Source organism: Heterocephalus glaber, unplaced genomic scaffold (genome assembly GCF_053883595.1).
Source record: "Heterocephalus glaber isolate CG9 unplaced genomic scaffold, H.glaber_assembly_v1.0 deba00001532, whole genome shotgun sequence".
Taxonomy (NCBI): domain Eukaryota; kingdom Metazoa; phylum Chordata; class Mammalia; order Rodentia; family Bathyergidae; genus Heterocephalus; species Heterocephalus glaber.
In genome coordinates this window covers 24,283,670-24,303,530 of record NW_028258330.1, presented here as the reverse complement: position 1 = coordinate 24,303,530, position 19,861 = coordinate 24,283,670, and the positions used below count along the sequence as shown (strand labels likewise).

General features: G+C 54.5%; 1 protein-coding gene across 1 annotated transcript; it reads right to left on the bottom strand.

Annotated features, from left to right (window-relative positions):
- Window positions 1–2,857: 2,857 nt before the first annotated feature.
- Window positions 2,858–18,432, bottom strand: Bpifb3 (BPI fold containing family B member 3). Its single transcript, XM_004867972.3, has 16 exons — window positions 18,349–18,432; window positions 17,572–17,693; window positions 16,456–16,612; window positions 14,826–14,930; window positions 14,299–14,439; window positions 13,017–13,080; window positions 11,381–11,441; window positions 10,661–10,752; window positions 10,352–10,531; window positions 9,452–9,505; window positions 7,403–7,573; window positions 6,657–6,724; window positions 5,539–5,578; window positions 4,520–4,583; window positions 3,892–3,968; window positions 2,858–3,127 (listed from the first exon to the last, which is right to left on the bottom strand). The coding sequence occupies exons 2-16, from the start codon at window positions 17,681–17,683 to the stop codon at window positions 3,098–3,100; spliced, it is 1,416 nt and encodes a 471-aa protein (XP_004868029.2). The 5' UTR covers window positions 17,684–17,693; window positions 18,349–18,432; the 3' UTR covers window positions 2,858–3,097.
- Window positions 18,433–19,861: the final 1,429 nt, after the last annotated feature.

Genomic DNA, 19,861 nt, shown 5'->3' with positions numbered 1-19,861 from the left:
GCAAGAGATTGGAGGGGTGAAGTGTGTATTTTGGGAGACTAGCTAGCTTCCCAGAAACTCCTGCTGCCTCCAAGCCCATGCCCACTTGTCCCACTGCATCTTTCCAAGCTCTTCATTCACCAGCCTCAGGGATTAGCCCAGGACAGAGTCACCCATCTTGTCCAAAGTGAAATTGTTGGCTTCATTTCCTTCTGTTTATGCATTTTATTCCAACTTCTCTTGAATTTCACAAAGCCTCCAAGCTCCCCAATGCCATCTGCTCCCAGAAGAGGTTTTAAGGCACTCATTTATACTAGAATATGAAGAACTATTCTGTTCAAGAATTTTTTTCTGGCTTCCTCACACCATCCCAACCCCACCGCCTAGAGAACTCTGTGTTCAGGGAAGGATCACTCCCTTCAGTTACAAAGGCAGGCACCAGAGGTGGGATTTCCTGCATCAACAAGCAGCTGATGAGTGTCAAGGAGACCACAAAGATTGAACATGGTCAAGATTCCTGGGAAAACACATGCAGCCTTGCTGGCACAGGTAATTGGCATGGCTCGGCCTTTCTGTGGGTCCCTTTGAGGTCGTCCCAGGGAGGCCTGTGTGACAGGTAAAACATCTGAGCTCATAGGGCTTGGCCTGGTGGCTCTCCAGTCGGGCTCTCTCCTCAGCACCTACTAGGCCTCAGTCTCTCCTGCTGGCCTGGACACAGAAAAGGGAGGGGCTCTTCCTTACCCCCAGCAGGTCCCAGCAGCTCAATCCCAAGAGGTCCCGCTCACCAGGCCCTCTGCTTTGGGCTGAGTCTTGTCACAATCAGCCTTATATAGCAGCTGTAGTCTGAGCCTGGACCCCAAGAGGAAAAGGCCATATAATTATGAGAGATCAGAATTAACAGAAACCGGAATTCAGATTTGCTCTGCAAATTGAGCGTTGAACTCCAAAACCACAAATGTGTGGTTTACTGCTAATTCCAAGAGGTGTGCTCAGCCTGGATGGTGTCACATGAGCTGGGCTTCTCAGCCCCGGATCTGGACACATTCCTGGAGACCCCTGCTAAGCCCCCACATGGATGCATAAGGGCTTCAGCCCAGGCCAGGCACTGCCCATGCCAGAGGGCCTGAGGGGTAGACTGGAGCTGCTGGGGACCAGACTCAGCATCAGAGAACCCTGGTTCAAATCCTGCTCAATCCCCAACTCACTGTGTAACCATGGGCCAGTCACTTCCCTTGCCTGAACCTCACATTATTTCCATGTGTGACATGGGTATAATGCCTGCCTCACAGGGTGATTTGAAATGGATGGACAGGAGACGGATGTGGGTCCAATGCCTCCAACCTGGGGCCAGTGCACACAGCTAGCTGGGGTTTTTAAGACCTACCCATGGTGAAATTTTCACACATGCAGCAAAGCTGAAAGATTTATACAATGAACACACACATACTTGTCAGTTGACACCCTTCAGCTACATTGATCGTTTGCATTCTGCTGCATTTGCTTGGCCACATACTTATCCATCCATTCATTCGTTCAAAGAGAGTGCTGCTGCACCACGGTGAGTCCCCAGGCTGCACAGAGTACTGGTGAGAGCAGCTGACATCTGCTGAGCACCTGCTGTGTCCCAGACAAGGCATCCACAAGGCACTTAGCTTCACAGAGCCCGTGACAGGTGAGTGTTACCATGTGATTCCACGCAGAAGGCCACTGATGCCCTGAGAAATGGAATCTGACAGCTCCTGTGCAGCAGAACCAGAATGCAGGCCCCATAGCCAAGCCCAGGCCTCTCACTGAGGTGCTCTGAGAGTCATCCTAGCCATGTTTACCAAGTGCTTACATGGGTCAGACTCCTCTGCATGTACTACAATATGGTATGTTAGGGTGTCAGCCCAGGGAATTAGAAATCTAGAAAGCCCTGCTTTCTAGACAGTTTTTACCTGCAGTCTATAGACAAGGAAACTGAGGCACAGAGAGGTTATACCATGTGCCCAAGGCCATACAGTTAGGTAATGACAAAGACATGATCTGGACCCTGCTGCCCTAACACTCAGCTCCAGGTGCAGGCTCTGAACTTCTGCCCTTAGGGTAGAGGTGACACAAGGTGGGAAGCCACCCCATGGGTCCCTGTGGCAGCCCCGGTGAGCTGGCAGTGCTCAAAGGGGACAGGGCTGACTGGAAGGGTCTATGATGGTTCTGGGTGTGTTTCCTGATCTCAGCAGCCCCTGTGTGACCACAAACCGATACACACTTGACTCCCTATGTGGCTCAGTCACCTGCAGGGTGAGTCACCTTCTGGGAAATCTGGTTGTCCTTCCAGCCATCCCCACCAGGTCTCTCTAGCTCCAGACAAAGGGGCCTTTGGATGCTAAGCCCAGGTGATCTCCTTGGCGCCAGGCTTTGCTAATCCTCTCAGGGTGGCCAGAGCAGGCCCCTCCAGGGCTGAGAAGCCTTGCCCAGCCTTGCCTCCTGGGGTGCTGGTTCCTTTCCTCCTACTCACCTTCAAAATTCAACTCATCTCCCTTCAGAGAAATGTCCCAAAGTCAGAGATGGAGAGAGGCATAGAGGGAAAGATAGAAGTATTGAGAGGAAAAAAAGAGGGAAGAGAAGGGAAGGGGAGCAGAGAAGTGCAGGGAGGGAAAAGGAGGGGAGAAGAGAGAAGAGTAGAGAAAAGGAGAGCAGAGGAGAGGAGAAGAAAGGAGAGGAGAGGAGAGGCCAGGTCACCCAGGGAAGTCTGGGACTCAAAGTGTCAGTGACTAGGCCCCAAGTCCCCTCACCTCCTGGGAGCTCCTGCTTGGAGCTGGGGAGGGCATTGGTGGCTGAGGCTAAGGTGCACCCTGTGTGACCCAGAAATAAACCAGTCAGCAGGTTCTAAGGCTGAGGAGTAGTTTATTGAGGCCTGGGACTTTTGCAGAGGACTGGAGTGCTGTGAGCAGGTCCATGGTGGGTCCACAATCCCCACCCAGATGGGGGCAGAGCCGCAGGGCACTGGGCAAGGTGGGCCCAGGTGGGTAGGAGTCATTATACTGTCACCGACACAGGCCAGAGACTGAGGGGGAAGCTGAGTGCAGATAGCCAGGGCTCTGGTAGTCAACAGGGAGTGAGGGCAGCCATGGGAGCCTCAGGATGCCACAGTGAGCACAACGGCGTTCTGCAAGGAGCAATAGTCCTCGATTAGCCTCTGAGAGCTCAGACCCCAAACCCAGCCACGTCCCCACTCTTGGACCACCTGCATCATCCACCACTCCACCCTGCAGCTAGCGCGGCACATGGAACACAGCTGGTGCTCGACAAATGAATGTGTGGACAAATGGGTAAAGGATAATTGAATGACGCCCAGTGTGGGACGAGGTGCTGACTTGAGAGTCAAGTTCAAGTGCTATTTCTGCCAATAATAATGCGCCATGTGACCTTGGGCTAGAGATTTGGCCTCCTCAGCCTTGGTCCTCATCTGAATGCTGGGTACAGAACTTCCTGCTCTGACTACCTTCCAGAGCTGCTCCAAGACTCAAAGTTGGGTGGTTTGAACAGGATTGTTGGTAGTCAGCAAAAAGAAGTGTCATGATCTATTAGCCACACCTGCCACTTTACAGGTGTTTGCTACCTGTGGGCCTGGGGATCTGCAACTCTGTGAGTAAATGTGAGGTTCCATCCTACAGGCCAGACGTGTCTGAATTCAATGGGCAAGGATTCTGTGATCAACTGACAATGTCTACCAAGAGCGAGGCGGGAAGGAGTGGGAGCATGAGTGCCACATATTTGCCATTCCCAAGTTGCGTCATTTGTAATTCTTTTAGGAAACGGCACAGGGACAGACCAGAGGACGAGGCAGAGCATCTCCTCACGAGGGCCAAGCAGGGCTCTCCAGACACAGTGCTGAGACCCATCTAGGCCACAGCTCCATGGGAATCTCACCTCGATGATGTCCAGATTTGAACTGACAAAATTGACATTGAGAATCTTAGGCAGGGGAATTCCAACCTGCAGGTCCACTGTGACAGGGAATGATCAAAACAAAGATATATGAGAGTCGGGGGTGTCAGACCCTAGGGATCCTTGAACCCTGCTGACCCTCCTCCACTGCTTTCTTTGAGCCAGCCATTTCTCTTCTTGGGGATTTGGCTTCCTATTGGAAAACTACTATTCATCTTACTATACCCAAACAAAAAAGTCCCTTTTCTGTACTACACCAATGGCACCCCTCAGCAAAGCCTCCTGGAGCTCCATTAATCCCTTGCATACTCGGTGCCATCTACAGCCTAACCATTTGTTCATAGGACATTTCCCACTGGATTGGGGGTGTTCAAGGTCAGATATGCTCTTGGGCCTTAAATACTGGCACGATGTAGGTGTTAATCAATGCTGTTTGGATGGAAACATTGGCACCTCAGTTCCTGCATCTTACAAATGGGACCCTTAGAATGTTCTCAATCCCTCTCTTGCCTCAGTGTCCCTATCAGAGCAATGGAGAGAGGCAACAGGCTAGGACAATCCCGAGTTCTGACACCTCCTGTGTCCAAGAAGAGAGCAGAGGTCACCATACCATTGAGCTTTGGCACATATGCAGCCCGGAGCACATCACTGAGCCATTCTTCCAAATGGGATGCCTGTAACAGAGCCCACAGTGGTGGGGAGGTTTGACCCCACAGGGACAGCGCCGCTCTTCCCAGGGAAGGAGGCCAGAGGCCCATTCAGGCCTCCTCCAAACCCAAGGACACAGTCCCTGGCAAGCACAGGGCCCACGTGGATGGGCTGCCCACCAGGGATCCCCAAGGGCACTCAGATTTAGGGTGGCTTCACACTCAGCCTAGGAGTTCAGAAAAGGCACCCTTCCAAAAGTCTGTGGGGCAAGGGGAGCAGGGCAGTGCCTGAGAAAGAAGAAAGGAAGTGTGCCCAGCTCCAGGAGAACACTGAAGTCTGACCTAATATCTCTTTCAGCGAAGGGCCTCTTGGAATGTTCTAGAATAGTGATGGCGAACCTTTTAGAAACCTAGTGCCAAACTGCAACCCCCGCAAAAAATTTGTTGTCAAGTGCCAATACTGGAATTAAACCTGAATACTGAGATTTTAGTTTAGAAAACACAACTCTACATTAACATTTTTTGTTTTAAAAGAAAAACACAATAACACACATGCCATGGGTTGGCCACCACTGTTCTAGAACCTGAGCCCATTAAGAGAGTCTAGAACCTCAGACTCTGTGAAGCAGGAATCACAGGGTTCTGAGGGACTCTGAAATGTTAGAACTTTCTGAGGTAAGGAATTTTATTTCTTGTGTGACATTCCAGAACTTCGTGGGGTTCTAGATATCATAACTTTGTGAGAATCCACGACTTTGGAAGATCATGATTTTCACTTTCCTGAGATGATGGCTGTTGCACATATGTGCATGTACACACACACACACACCTGCCCGATGCTTGTCCGCCGTAGCTTACTGGGGCAGAACCCAGACTGAGGCCACCTCAGCCATGGCCCATGACCCATCCCCACTCCTTTCTTGCCCCACCTGAAGACACCCCCCCCGCCAGCGCCAGGCTTCTCCCCGACTCAGAAACTTACATCAAAGGTGTAGGCTGAGGAGACCAGCTTGCCACTGAGCCTGGCAGAGAGAAGAGAGAGTGAGGGGCCCAGCCCCCACTGCACCCCCTGCTGAGAGCTGTCCTGCCCACCCCAGCCACAGCTCTGCAGGATAGGGACACGGACGGGGGGGGGGGGGGGGTGCTGGCTCAGCTCTGCCTCCACCCAGCTGGACTCAAAACTCAGTTTTTCTCCCTGTAAAGTAGACCAGGAAGGCTCTAACCTCCTTCTGAGAATCATGACCACCTCTGACTCTGACCATGGAGCCTTGGTCTGAGCCTAGCTGTTTGACCCTTTGTCCTTAGACTGAGCACTAGACACAGGATGCTCTGCATACAGCAGGCACTCACTAAAGGCAGATCTAGAATCTGGATCCATATCCTTAGGCCCTCAAAGACCAAGGCATGAGCTGCCACCAGGGGGCAGCAGTGAGGCCAGGCTGGACCAGGCCCGGTCAAAATTGTCTAGTGGCAGTGAACCCATTCTATGCAAGGAAGTAGTAGCTCAAGGGGACACTGAAAGTGGGTCACGTGAGCACTGGGTGCCTATGGCTCAGGACAAGCAGGTCTCAGAATCCCCTGGGAAAGCCTCTGCAAGTGGGGCTGAGGAAGCAGGCCCCCACTTGGCAGGGGCGTAGGCCTGAAGAGGGGCCTAGACCACAGACCTGTTTCCTGTGTGAGCCTGGGCCTCATGGCACTTTGCAAACTGCAAAGTGCTGTGCGTGTGTAAGGAAGGACTGTCATTGGCAGCATCGTCTTGGCTATTGTGATTATCATGTGGTTTGGTTACCACAGGGGCAGGACACTGGAGAAATCACAAGTCCAAGTGAGGAACAAAGGCATCTGCAACACTCCAGGAGAGCAATGCGTGGAGTCAGCCCCCAGGACAGGCTGTGAGCAGGCCCAGGCAGTGGGAGATGCCGCAGCTGCAAAGTGACCAACATTGTCCCTCCCTGGCGGGACCTGACAACCAGGAAGACCCGGGTGAAACGCCTATATTAGTGGATGCTTCAGCAGCAGCAGCTAGTTCCTGTTTTAGGTGGTTCCTAATTTTATTCCTGGAGACAGGAACAAGATCCTGTTTTCAGGAGCCCACATTACCGTTCCAGGGACAGGGAGAGGTGCAGCTTGGTGGCTGAGGGAGCCAGCTGGGCATTTAGAATCAGCACCTGTGTGGGAAGTGGGAGCAGAAGTCACCTAGGATTCCATGGAGATGGGGACAGTCTGCCTGAGCTGGCAGCGGGTCTCTGCACCTGTGCCCTCCACCAGCTCTATGAGGCCCTACTGTGTGTCGCAGGTATGCACTGGGAGGAGCACTGGGGCTAAGCTGGGGGAGGGCAGGGTCAGAGCTCCAGGTGGTGGCCCACAGGGATGGGCCTGAGGAACTAGAAGGCCGGGGTTGGGCCGGGGATTCAGCTCAGTGGTTTTGCTGCCTGCTGTGCAAGCTCAAAGACCTGAGTTCGATCCCCAGTACAAAAAAAAAAGAAGGCCGGGGTTGAGGCAGGTGCCACCCAGGCCAGAGAGGGAGAGAGGGACCCTCTCTGGTCAGATGGGGACAACCAGTGGAGGTGGGTTGTGGGGAGAGGCCTGGAGGTGGGGCCCCTGTTGGGAGGTACAGAGGTGTTCACAAAACAGCTGTGTAGAGGTGGGGCCTCCTGAGGCCCACAGGAAGCAGAGCAACAGTCCCAGCCCAATCAGAGGGGTGCCAAGGAGTAGGCAGGAGTTGAGGTGGGTGCTAGGGGCTCATCCTGGGGGAGGGGCCTTCTGGGCTGAGCTGCACAGGGCCCACCCCGAAATCAGGCAGATACCCCTGGGCCCCCACCCAGAACCCAGCTCTGGCCACTCACCTCGTTCAGCTGGAAGAGGGCTGAAGGGGTCCCCTGAGGGACAGCAGACAGCACGTGGATGGTAGCCGGGATGGAGACCGTGGCCTTCTTTTTCTGCAGCGAGATGGTGGGTGCTTCCTTCACCCTCAGTGAAAGTAGGAGATGCTGGCCTGGGGGTAACTTCCCCAGGGCCTAGAGAGAGGCAGGAGCAGAGCAGAGCATTTGAGGGCTGCTTCACTGCCCCAGCATTAGAGTTTGGTCAGTCAATCAACAAACACGTCTTGAGCATCTAGTGGGTACCAGGCACCGTGCCAAGCCTGAGTTTACAGCCTGACCCAGACAGGCCTGGTCTCCGCCCTACAAGGCTGACATTCAGCCACTAAAAAGTGGAGCCACCAAATCAGACTCCCTGTGTTGCAGAGAAGCAACATTCTCCCCAGGTGCACAGACCCCATGTGGTGTACCCCCCTCCGCCTCCCAGGGCCACCCCTCATGCTCCCTCTCCCCAGGTGAGGGAGCCTCGCTCCACCCATCTCAGCGCCTATCTGCCTGCAGTCCCTCTGCCTGCAAATGCCTTCCCCAGGTGACTGCTGCTTCTCTCCCTCTCAGCTTCTGCTCAAACAACACCTCAGCGAGGCCTCGCAGAGTGCACTGCGGAAGAAGCACCCTGTACCCCACCCTACTCCTCTGCTCTATGCCCTCCTCATCTGATACTGATAGGCTCATAGTCTGCTTATATTTATTTGTGTGATGGCTGCCGCCTCCTCCAGGACAGCAGCCCCTGAGCTCAGGGGCTTTGCCCCCACTTTTCATGTTTGCTCTTCTGCATCCTCAGGGGCAGGAACCTCTGAGCCAGCACAGGGCCTGGAGTGTAGCAAGTACCAATTGTGTGTTTGTTGACTGGCTAACCAACTCACATAATCAGGAAGTTCTGAGTCTCATAACCATAGCATCATGGCTTTCTAGAAGTGATGGAAATCATGAAACCATAGAAGCTTAGAACACAGAAGCATGGCCTCAGCATACTTGTACCATGGTATCTGGGGACCCATACTCCAAGCCCAGTCACCCCAAGCTGCAGGCTCATCAAGACAGGGAATCACTAGATTCCACCCTCGTGGGGCCACAGAATCTGAAGCCAAGACCAGACTCACTCTGGGGTCACATGAGTGGGCTCTATGGGCTCTTCTCAGTTGGCTCTGAGGCTGACAAAGGCATCAGTCAGGCCCAGGGGACAGTACCAGCTCCTCGAACTAGAGTGAACCAGCCCAGTAGGCTGCACCCGAGGTTGCTGTCCCAGCCCCTCTCCACTACCTCACAACTCCTGCCCTCAGGAAGTTCTTCTGGATGTCTGACTCCAGTCTTTCTTCCCTGAGACTCCTCTGCCTTTTAGCCAAGAGACTCAGAAGTGGAAGCCCCAACCTCGTTTTGCGAGACTGCTTTGAATTATCCACCTCCAAGGACTCACAGAGCTCGTCCTCTGCACCCCCAGACTCAGCTGCCACCTGCACCCTCTCAGTGAATGCCCACACTCTCTGGGCCTCTTCCCAACCTCTGTCTCATAGTCATTTGCACTTCAGGATAAATTCAGATTCTCACAGCTGGGGAGTGGCCAGTCCAGTGTCAGTTGAGTGAAGAGGAAAGTGGGGGCTGGGCCCCCAGACCTCATATTAATGGCCACTCGTCTGCTCTCCTGACTCTCCACCCTTTCCTCCCCTCTCCATAGCCAGCCCTGAGTCAGCTCTCAGGGCAAGAGAGCCAAGATCATGAGGATGAGGTAGAGGAGGGAAGGTCTCAGCAGCATGGAAAGGACCCCCTGTGCCCTACATGATAGAGCGGGTGGCACAGGGCAAATGGCTTCTGGAGAGGTCAAACCCGGGCCCTTCCTCTCCTTTCGAAGCAAATTTATTGTCGGAAGGAACATCGTGTTATTCTTTCACAGTTTAGTGTGAATGTGGACTCAACATCAACCGCAGTTGCCTGGAGAGCTGAATCGAGAAAGATGCTGGAGTCCATGCAGACTCACAGGGAAAGAGCTACTGTGTCAAAGCCCGTGTGAAGGCCACTCACCTCTGGGACCAAAGCTGCCAGGCCTGAGGTGGTCATCAGAATGTTGCTGGGAACCTAAACCCCCAGCAGGAGAGGGGGTCAGTGAACACAGAAACAGGACAGCAGGCCCTCCACACGCACAGAGCAGTGCTGTCAGTCCCTCCCTCACCCCGCCCTGCCAGTCCGACACCCACTGCTGCGAACCCTCAAGTCTGTTCTCTTCATTTTTATGTTACCAGGGACTTAACCCAGGACCTTCACACTGAGCTACGTCCCCCACCCTTTTTTATTTTTATTTATTTCTTTTGGTACCAGGGATCGAACTCCGGTCCTTGCGCTTTCAAGGCAGGCAGCAGAACCACTGAGCTAAATCCCTGGCCCTCCCTTTTTATTTTTATTTTCAGACAAGGTCTTGCCAAGTTGTTAAGTTTCCCAGGCTGAACTGGAACTCAGTCCTCCTGCCTCAGCCTCCTGAGTGCTGGGATTACAGGTGTGTGAGATCACGCCTGGCAAACTCTGGAGAAGGTAGAGGAACTGTTAACCATTCCCACTTTAGTGTAAAAATGAGCTCAGACTCAGGAAAGACTCATCTGTTGCAAGAATGGGACATTGGCTTCATTTCCTTGCCAATTCTGCTCAGAGGAAAGTTGGGAACACTTCCTGGGTGGCTGAGTTGAGAAGCATTCAGAGGTCTCACTCAGGTTTAACTAAGTACAGGGCCTCCAAGCATGAGTGATGTTCTCCCCAAGTACTGGACAGGCAGCAGTAGTGTCTGCACTGTGCACTTGCCTGGCTCTCTCTGTCACCGGGCAGGAGGCCCAGCAGGGCTGACCGGTGATGGTATGACAGGTTGGCACTGGCACTGCCCATGCATGGCAGGGCAGGAATGCCCACCCAGTGCCCCCTTCCCATGCTACTCACCAGTTCGGAGGTGATGTCTGTGTCCAGGACACCATTGGTCTGCAGGACCCCGAACACAGTGCTGAAGAGGTACAGTGGCACAGTCACCTGGGATGTGTGGTCCTCCTTGGGGGGCACCTTGATCGGGATGTGGGGCTTGGGGAAATCAATGATGTCACCGGCTACGCTCTTCACAATGGGCTGCAGGGGCAGGAGACAGGGCACAGGGCGTCTCTGGCTGCTCACCCACTGCCAAGATCCCCACCTTCGCCTTCCTGGACACCCACGTTACCCCCCTGCGGAAGGGCAGCCTGCTCAGGGGGCACTCACATTGATGTCCAGCTCTATGCACTGGTTGGAGATGAGGGGCAGGGTGGCCAGAGTGAACTCCACAGCCCCCAGACCACCGAGAGGCACAAGGGCTGCACGGGAAAGGAGGAGCAGAAAAACTCCATGAGTCAAAACCCAAGAGTAGCAGCCCCTACCTGCATTATTGAGTGTCTGCTGCATGCCTAGCACTCAACTCTGTCTTCACTTGCTGCCATCACCCTCAGGGGAGGAAACTAAGGCTCAGAAGAGGAAGTCACCAGGCCACACAGTCACAGAATGGCAAAGCAACATTCCTGGTTTCCAGAGCTGGTGCCACCGACCCATGGTCCCCCTGCATCACTTACCCAACAACCCCTGATGGGGACACCACGCCCCCAGGGCTCCCTCCTTCCCCTAGCTGTGCCTTGCTGCCCTTTCCAAAACCCTTTTATGTATAAGGACACTATATCTCCAAGAAGTGCAGGTGGGGGCCTGTGGCTGTGGGTTGCAGGGTGGGGAGCTTACTCAAGTCTCAGGGCCTCTGTCTTCTCACCTGCCCGGAAATAATGTTTTCCTCCTGCTCTGATCATGAGCACTCTGTAAATACCAGTTTGCAGCTGCCCCATGTGGAGACCTCAGCCCAGAACCTCCCCAAAGCCTCTCAGGCCCAGACTCCTTCAGGACCCACCCCACTGGAGTACCAGGAGAAGGTGCCAAGAGGAGGCAGGGGCCCCAACTTACAAAGTGTGGCTCCCAGGAGCTCATTCACCACGCCCAGCACACTGTCTACCACGGGGCACAGCTGTGAGGGGAGGAGACAGATGTTACAGGAAACCCAAGGTGAACCCGACTTGGTACAGGGGGCAGCTGTGTGTCCTCTAAATGGTCTTCTCTGTGGTGCTAGGGACCGGAGCACAGCAGGGTGTGCAGACAGGCGGGAGATACAGGTAGGGGACATGGAGGGACTGAGTGAGCCCCCAAGCCCACTTGCCTCTCTTACATGAGCCCCAGCAGAAAACCCCAAAGGTTGCTGGGGAAACAGGAAGAGAGGTTTTAGAGGCCAGATGGGGCATGGGGACAAGGCCCTCCCTGAGGATACAGCATGGCTAAAGTTACCTCAGAGACAGCAGGCCCCTCCTGCCACCCCAGGTGGTCATCCGGAAGCCTAGAATGAAGGCCCCACAGTGGGGTACCCCCTCCCTGCACCCTAAGAGCTGGGCCAAGATCCAAACTGTCATGTGCAAACCACCGCCTGGTTCTCTCACCCTGTGCTGTGACAACAGGAAGCAGACAAAGGTTTGGACTGAATGCAGAATCTGAGCCCCATAGCCTGCCAAAGTGAGGCCGAGGCCAGCCCTTCAGTCTGCACATGGTCACAGCAGTTTGCAGGCAGACAAGAGATGGCTGCTGCCACCTTGGGGCCCCAAACTTCAGAACCTCTGGGGTCAGGCAAATTACAGAAATGAGAGGAGGAGTTCAGACGCCTGGGGTGGGATGAGGCGGGGGTCCAAGCTGCAGGAAGGAGGTCCCAGGCAGCTTGGGGGTGGGGGGCAGCTCAGAGAGCCAGAAATCAGATTAAGAGAAATCTCCAACCTCTAAATGTTGGCAATGAAACCTCCTTCTGTGGCGCAGAACCCAGGTTCTGGTGAGTTGTCCTAGAGACCTCAGTTAGGGGCTGTGGGCAGATGCAGCCTCTCCCCTCACTGAAATCCACCTGAGATGGGGGTCACGGGGGTGCAGTCGGGCGAATCCCCTCCCCTGTGCAGCTGTCTTCCAAACTGGCTTCAAGCCCAGGATAGGGCTGCCACCCCACCTCCTGGGAGGCCCTGCTCCCCTCTGCTGTCTGTGGGACCCTAGCTTGTGGCTCCCACCGCCCTTGGTGAAACGCGGCTGGAGCCAGACCCAAGTGTGGTTTGCTTCCCCTCCTGAATCTTGACTGCCTAGGACAGCCATGGACACGCGCCTTGAGCAGCTGGTTCAATCAAGTCTCCTCTACCAGGCAAGGATATAGATGTCGTGATTTTCTAGGCATGACTGCCAAGCACAGGGCTCCATTTAAAATCAAGGGGGCCAATTTTAATTTAAAGCTAATTTAGAGGAAGACATCAATAATAATACAAGTGGCAAAAATAGAGCAGGGGGAGAAAAGAGACTGATATTTGGGAGCAGGGGCACTTTCTAAAGAAAGAAGCTCAGGCCAGATATCAGAGACTGGGGAAACTGTGCCGCCAGAGGCCCAACAACCAGCAGGACAGGACAGCCCTGGGCAGGAGGGGACATGCAGCTAATCCCACCTGGCCCTACTTCCCAAACAGGGCGGGGCTGCCGAGGGGAAGGCCAGCAAGGGGAGGGGCCAGCTGGCCAGGACCTCACTCACCAGTCCAGGTAGCACCTCGAACAGCGTCTGTTCCACCACTGCGAAGAGGGGTGCAGGCAGCAGCCTGGGCAGAGTGAAACACAGAGGCTGTGGCTGCCCAGTGGGAACAGCAGATGACGAGTCAGGGTGGGCACTGGGGGCTCTGCATTTCCTCTGTCTACTCTCTCAGTTGGGGTTGGCTGGGGCTTGGGGGTCTGTTTTAATCCCTGGTCCTGCCTAAGACACCACCACCACTGGCTGGCTTTAGTTTCCCCATCTGGGCAATGCCCGCCTTGTACAACTGCTGGTGCTCAGACTGGATGGGAACAGATATGAATCTGGTATGCAACCTGTGCCGCACAAGTGTCTGTCCCTTTTCTCCAACTTCTGGGTCTATAATGGTCCCCAGCTCAGCATGGGGTTCAATAAATACTTGTTGAAGGAACAAATGAATGAGGAAGTGGCCTGAGGATAAAGTCCCAGTACATGGGCTCAGGCCTGTTTGGAAGCTATGGGGGTGCAGGATCACACCCCACAGAGCCACCACCATGTGACAACATCATCCTGGACTCCACTCCATTCAAGGCCCTCTCTAGCCCAGAGGAGCAGGACAGAGCCACTGGAACTTAAGGAGGGCAAAGTCCCCCTTCGGAAGACCTCTCTGGCAACAGGAGTCCCCACAGGGTCACTCAGCTCCAGGGAGCTGACATGGCTGTCTGGGGACCCAGCGCTGCTCAAGCTGCAAGCTGGTAGAGAGAGCTTGGGGAAGCTTGGACCTAGTCAGAGAACAGCCCATCTCCCCCCCTTCGTGAGGTGTGTGACCTTGAGCAAGCAACCTTACCCTTTCTGAGTGACATTCAACCCAAGTGTGGTAAGGCCCACCATATTCTGAATGGCCCCGCAGGAAGAAACAGATGTGTTTTCTGGATCATCAAGTCCAGTCAGTCCCTCCTCATACAAAAAGGGGACACGGAGGCCAGGCAGGGAGAAGACTCCTCTGGAGTCTCACAGACAGGGCTCTGAAGTGCTAATGGCAGAGACAGATTCTAGCAGATGGGGTCGGGAGTTCAGATCACCCCAGGCTGGCTCCATCTGGGAGAGGGCCCTGGAGAAGCAGGACCCCCAGGAGCAGGCAGCGCACAGTGCAGGCGGGGCCAGAGTCCCTGTCCCAGATGGGCCTTGGTCTGGTCTGTGAGTCTGTGCAGGGGTTGAAGCCTGGGAAGCAGCAGTCGCAAGAGGAGGCCCCACCCAGCCAACGCCCGAGGTTCGAGCTGGTCCAGTGCAGCCCGGGATGTGGACTCACCCTGAGAGGAGGCTGATGTGGCCTAGCAGCGTGCTGCAGCGCTTGAGAACCAGGATGGGCGTCCCCCGTGAGCTCACGCCCAGGGCCACACGCGACGACACATTCACCTCAGCTGCCAGCTGCAGGAGGCCCCCCAGGGGGCTACAACACTTGACATTGAGGCGTGGCCGGACGCCAGGCCTCACCCGCCAGACTGTCCTGGCCACGCCCCAGTCCCCAAGGGCCCTGGGGAGGAGCTGGTGGAATGGCCTTGCATTGAGCCCCACCTGTATTCTCACACTGTACCTCCCTGCCCCACCTACCTGTCCCTGAGCCCTCTCCCCACCCACTCTGGTGAGCCCAGGCAGTAGACCAGAGGTCTGGAGTCCAGGGAGCCACGAGGTGGAGGTCCCCAGGAGGGACGGTGGAGAAGGATCCACAGAGCATCAGTAGGGTGGGAAGAAACTGGGACCTCGGGGTGAGAGATCAAGGACCAGTAGGATGGGGTGGGGATTCCCAGTGGTACAGGAGGGTAGGGTCGCACTCACCCTGAGCCATGCAGGCCAACCTTGGTGTGAAGGTTCAGCTGCACCCCAAACCCTGGTAGCAGCTTCAGTGACACCTTTGGCAGTGTGAGCTCCTCGATCTTCAGGCTGGGGTGGGAGAGGAAGTGGGGCTGCTCACTCCCACATACACCCCCATTCCACCCTCACCACCACGGGCACCTGGACCATCCCTGGCCACCAGGACCCAGAGTCTCTCTTGGGAACGTCCCCTGTCCCACCTAAAACCTATAGAACCAACTTTGATCCCGGGGCCAGTTACTCCCCCTCCCTGGGCCTCAGTGTCTTCATCAGCAAAGCGGGGCAGCACTGGTACCTGCATCCTAGGGATGTGGTTAAGAGGAGTGAGGTAATGTAGGTGCAGACCCCAAATGTAACACTATAGCATCACAACTGGAGGCTCAATGAAAGAATTTTCTCCCTACCCTTTCCATGGCTTCAGCCTTGGTTTGGTTTCTGGCCTCGACATTGCTTCCACCTGCACCCTGCAAGCTCGCTCATGCACACCCAACCCAGAGTTCTCAGATAAGAAGCTCACTGTTCATTACTCTCTCCAGCCCAGGTCACTCTTGTCCAGGTCACCCCTCCCTTAACTCTCTTTCTACTTACATCCTCCTTCAGCTGGCTGAATCCTACCTCCCAGCTCTCCTGTTTCCAGCCAGGGCATTCTGTCCTCCAGGAAGCCCTCCTTCCTGGTTCCCAGCCCCAGGCAGCTGCCCTCTGTGCTGCCTCTGTCACTGATATTGGTGTGATATTGCCACTGTCAGGCTCTGCCACATACTGGGAGTTCTTTGAGGTAAGGACAATGTCAGGTTCATGTCTTAGATACCAACTTCACCCAGCAGGAGGGTTCCACAGTGGGAGAAATACTGACTATAACAATTCTAATAGAATTTATTGAGCATTTACTGTGTGCCAGACTTTATTTTAGCTGCTTGACACAGATTAACTCGTGTTCTTGACAACAACCCCCTGAATAGCTGCTAACCATGCAACCAAAGTCAGAGAGTTCCAATCTTAGCTCTGCCACTGACTACGGCCCTGGGCAAGTGACACTGCTGCTGTATGTCTTATCTTCCAGATTTTTACAATAGAGATATTCCAGACATGTGTACTGCTTTGAGAGGCAGACACACATTCTCCCTTTTTCTGCTCCAGCACCCTATTTCTGCCTACCATCCCCCCGTGGCCTGTTTTTTTTCCCCCTGGCTTTCAGTCTGCTCAGCAGCCAAGTGCAGTGATAACGGTCCACCCTCTGGCTTTGGGAGGACAATTCACTGGCAATGCTTAGCCTGGTGTCAGACACACAGAAACCTGGAGTGGGTGGTCATTACATATAATTATTAGTTATTATGTGATTTCTTTCATTCATTTAAAAATTATTTTGGGGCACCTATTGTATATCAAGCCCTATTTTTGATATGAGGACACGGCAATGAACATTTCAGATAAAAATCCTGGGGATTATAATCTACCCAGGGAGACAAGAATGAACTAGTAAAATGCACGGTGTGCAGGGGAGTGACATGTGGCCTAGGGACCTTTGGGGTGTGTGTAAGAGGGCCAGTCTGCTGGGGCAGCAGTAGCAGCATCCCTTGGCCCTGCAAGGACTCACCCAGAGAGCTTCTCCACCACACCGAAAATCCCTCCGTAGCCCAGCAGGCCACCTCCTCCAAGCAGCCCCTTGGAGCCCAGGAGGCCTTGGTTCAGTGATGTCACTGTGCCCAGCACATCCTGCAGAATGGGCCCCCCGACCAGTGAGTTCTGGATGGCTGCAAAGGGTGAGAATAGGAAGATGCTGGAAACTCCTGCCCAGCTGCAAGACCATGGCAGCTGCTCCTTTCCTCTGAGCTTCAAGAAATCTTTTCAAGTGCTAGGGATGGAACTCAGACCCTTGCACAGATTAGGCACGTGCTCTGAGCTATGCCCGGGCCCAGAAAACCTCTGTTTTTTTTGGAATTGACTCACATGTTACAGTCAAATATCAGAAACCACAACAACCCCCTGCTGCCACCACAGGGTCGGTGACCTGCCTGGCACGCAGGAGGTACCCAGTGATTGTGCAGTATGAATGAGTGAATCCTGTGGGGATCTTTTAATTTTGCAGATGGATAAACTAAGGCCCAGAGAGGGGCAGAGATTTTCCCAAAGTCACACAGTAAATCAGGCTTGGGGCCAATAGTATACCTTGGGCTTTGGATCCTCGGCAGGCTGCTGCACCAAAAGGGCAGATAGAACTAAAGGACAGGGAACCACCTGGGCTTAATCGTGGTGGATGGGATACCTCCTTCCCCTGGGGCACCCCAGGCCTGAGTCCGTGGTTATAAAGGCAACATGGAACAGACTGCCCTGTGGCGGTTGGGACAGGCCTGGGTCGCCTCCCTGAAGTGCTTCCTATTCACAGCCACTCTACTCCTTCCCCGAGACTGTCACCCATCGTGGGCCACTAGGAGCAGCCAAAGCCAAATAAAAGGGCTGCACCTAAAACCCTGGGGCAGAGAGTGGCCCAGCCCCCACCCTCCCAGCCCCTCCTCAACCCACCTGTACCCTCCCCAAGCCCCAGCAGCCCACAAACAGCCTCAGCCAGATGGCCCAGTCCTTGCTAGAGGAAAGGCATTAGTCACCCTCTGCCCTCAGAGCCTGCAAGCCAGCCCTGAGCATCCTACTGTTGCTCCCAGAAGCCCAGGCTTTTCTGTCCCTCGGGGCAGACACAGTGCCTGCCTGGCCTCACCTTTGACGAGTTCATCCTTGTCGATCCGAGCAAGCGTGCCCACGGTCTCAAGCAGCCCCTCGCATGGGGTAGCCAGGCCCCAGAGCAAAAGCAAGGACCACACTCCCAGCATGGCTGAACACCTGGAAGGGGTGGGAGCAGGAGCTCTGAGACGGTCCTCGTGCCCAAGCCTTTCCATGCCTGCTTCCCTCCAGTCCATCTGGCCAATCCCAAATTCAGGTTCACTCCAAGAAAAGGCCTCTCCAGCAGCCACCAACATGTGCTGAGACTCCCAGGCCCTTTTCACGTCTTTCCCTCACTGATCCCATTTCACAGATGGGAAAACTGAGGCCAGAAAATGGAGAGGACTTCACCAAGGCCCCAGAGCTAATCAGCGGCAGGGCCAGAATTCCAGCCTGAGCCTGCCTGACCTAAAAGTCTCAGGCCCTGATGAGCCTGTCGAGGTCTGGAGTGAAAGCCACATCAGGGCCTCTCCACCACGGCAGGATGAGAGCTGTGGCTCTGGACTGGTTCCTGCTGGCTCCTGAGGCCATTTCCGAAGGAGTGGCTTGTTGGGGACGCCAGACACTTAGGCTTACCATGTCCCGCCTCTGTTGTCTTCTGCACCTCCATCCCAAATGCTGTTAATTGGGAAATGCAGTGGGAGGTGGGAGCATGGCTAATTACTAGTCTCAGAATGCTTGTCTTTTAGACTTCCACGTCTGCCCGCCCAGTCATTTATCCATCTATCTTGGATGAAAACCCAGGGTCCTTGTCATTACCCACAAACTCCCTTACCTGCCTCTTTGGGCTCCTTGGCCTTAAGCATGCCAAGCCCTTTCCTACTTCAGGGCCTTCACACATGTTCCCTCTGAAGAGAAACCTCTTCACCTGAGTCACTGAGGACTAACCCTTATCTTTCCTCTCTCCCCTTTTCCTTGTCTAAAGAGGCTGGCCAATCACTGAATATTTATTTTAAGGTGCTCATCACAATGCATCAATGCAGCATGTGAGAGTGTCCTTGTTTGCCATCTCTGAAAGCTCCCTGAGGGCCTGGGACGGTGGGTGGGACTTGTGCCCTGGCTGCATGCTGAAAGGTGGCATCTGCCAGAGAGCAAGGCTAGAACCCCACAGCCCTGTGTCCTGGTGCTGGGTCTGCCCAACTGGTGCAGCACTTTCTCCACCTTGATGCAAAGGCACTGTGTGTCCCAGCAGCAATCCTGCTTGTCCATTTGGTTTCCCCAAGTCTCATCCCTGTCACCTCTGGAATTCCTCACCGAAGATGGGAAGCCAGTAGGGTCCCATAGCTCTAGAGAAAAATGGGGCTCCCTAGAACCAGTGTCCACCCTCCAGGTAGCCGTGGGCCCTCCTAGGGTGAATTCTTCATGTGCTCATTATTCAGATGGCACAGTAGGAAGTCAGAAGGCCAAAGGCTGAGGTCAGGACAGGACCAGGGCTGCCCCACGCAGCCTTACCCACTGCTCCTGCCAATCCACACTGGTGGCTGGGGGCTCAGGCCTCCTGTCGGTTCCTCTAAACACCTGAGGCCAGGAAGGCCCTTATAAGCACACAGCAGCCCTGGGGACACAAAGCGGGCACAGCCGCCAGGAACCCGTCAATATGTCATGTCAGAAGCAAATTGCGGTTTTTCCCGAGGGCTGAACTAAGCCTTCCTCTGGGGGAGAGTGAGGGGGCTGGGGTGGGTGCTCAGGGGCGGGACGCAAAGTGTGGGCACTGCAGATGCCCCCCCCACCCCTGCCCCAGAGCTCGATGGGGTGGGACCCTGCCACGTGTGTTCTGCTCCCTGTTGGGCTCCCTCCAGTTCCTCAAAGCCACCCCTGTGACACAGAATCTACACTGCCTTTCCCCACCTCCTCAGAGGCCCAGGAAGGGAAGACAGCAGCTTGAGGCTGCTGGGCCTCTGACCCTCTGCCACTGGGGCCGGGCATGGAGCTGGCCATGGGCCTGGAGAAAGGGACTCTGGGAAGTCATGGAGAAGGCCCAGTATTCCCAGGACTCCAGAGCAGATGCTTTGCCCCATTTCTGTGGCTGATCCAGACTACAGTGAAGAGAAATTCATTCCTTCCTTCATTGTTTATTCTACAGCAGGCATTTTCCAAGCATCTACTGTTTGCCTGATACTGGGGACACCCCAGTAAGTAGGAGACAGAGCCCTGCCTGGAAGAGCTGAGTGGTGGCAATACAATGCTGTTTGAAGTTTTCTAGCAGCCACAATTTTTTTTAAAGTTTAAAAATGACAGTGAAATTAATCTTAGCAGTATAGTTTATTTAACGAATATATTGGAAAAAT

Bases quoted from the DNA above. Each gene is read 5' to 3' on its own strand.
- Bpifb3 (XM_004867972.3), bottom strand. From the start codon at position 17,683: ATGCTGGGAGTGTGGTCCTTGCTTTTGCTCTGGGGCCTGGCTACCCCA. The intron at 13,081-14,298 runs GTGAGTCCACAT...CACTCTGCCCAG, and splicing joins CACATCAGCCTCCTCTCAGG to GCTGCTGCCTGCACCCCTCT. The intron at 3,969-4,519 runs GTATGGTGACCT...TCCCTGTCACAG, and splicing joins ATATGTGCCAAAGCTCAATG to TGGACCTGCAGGTTGGAATT.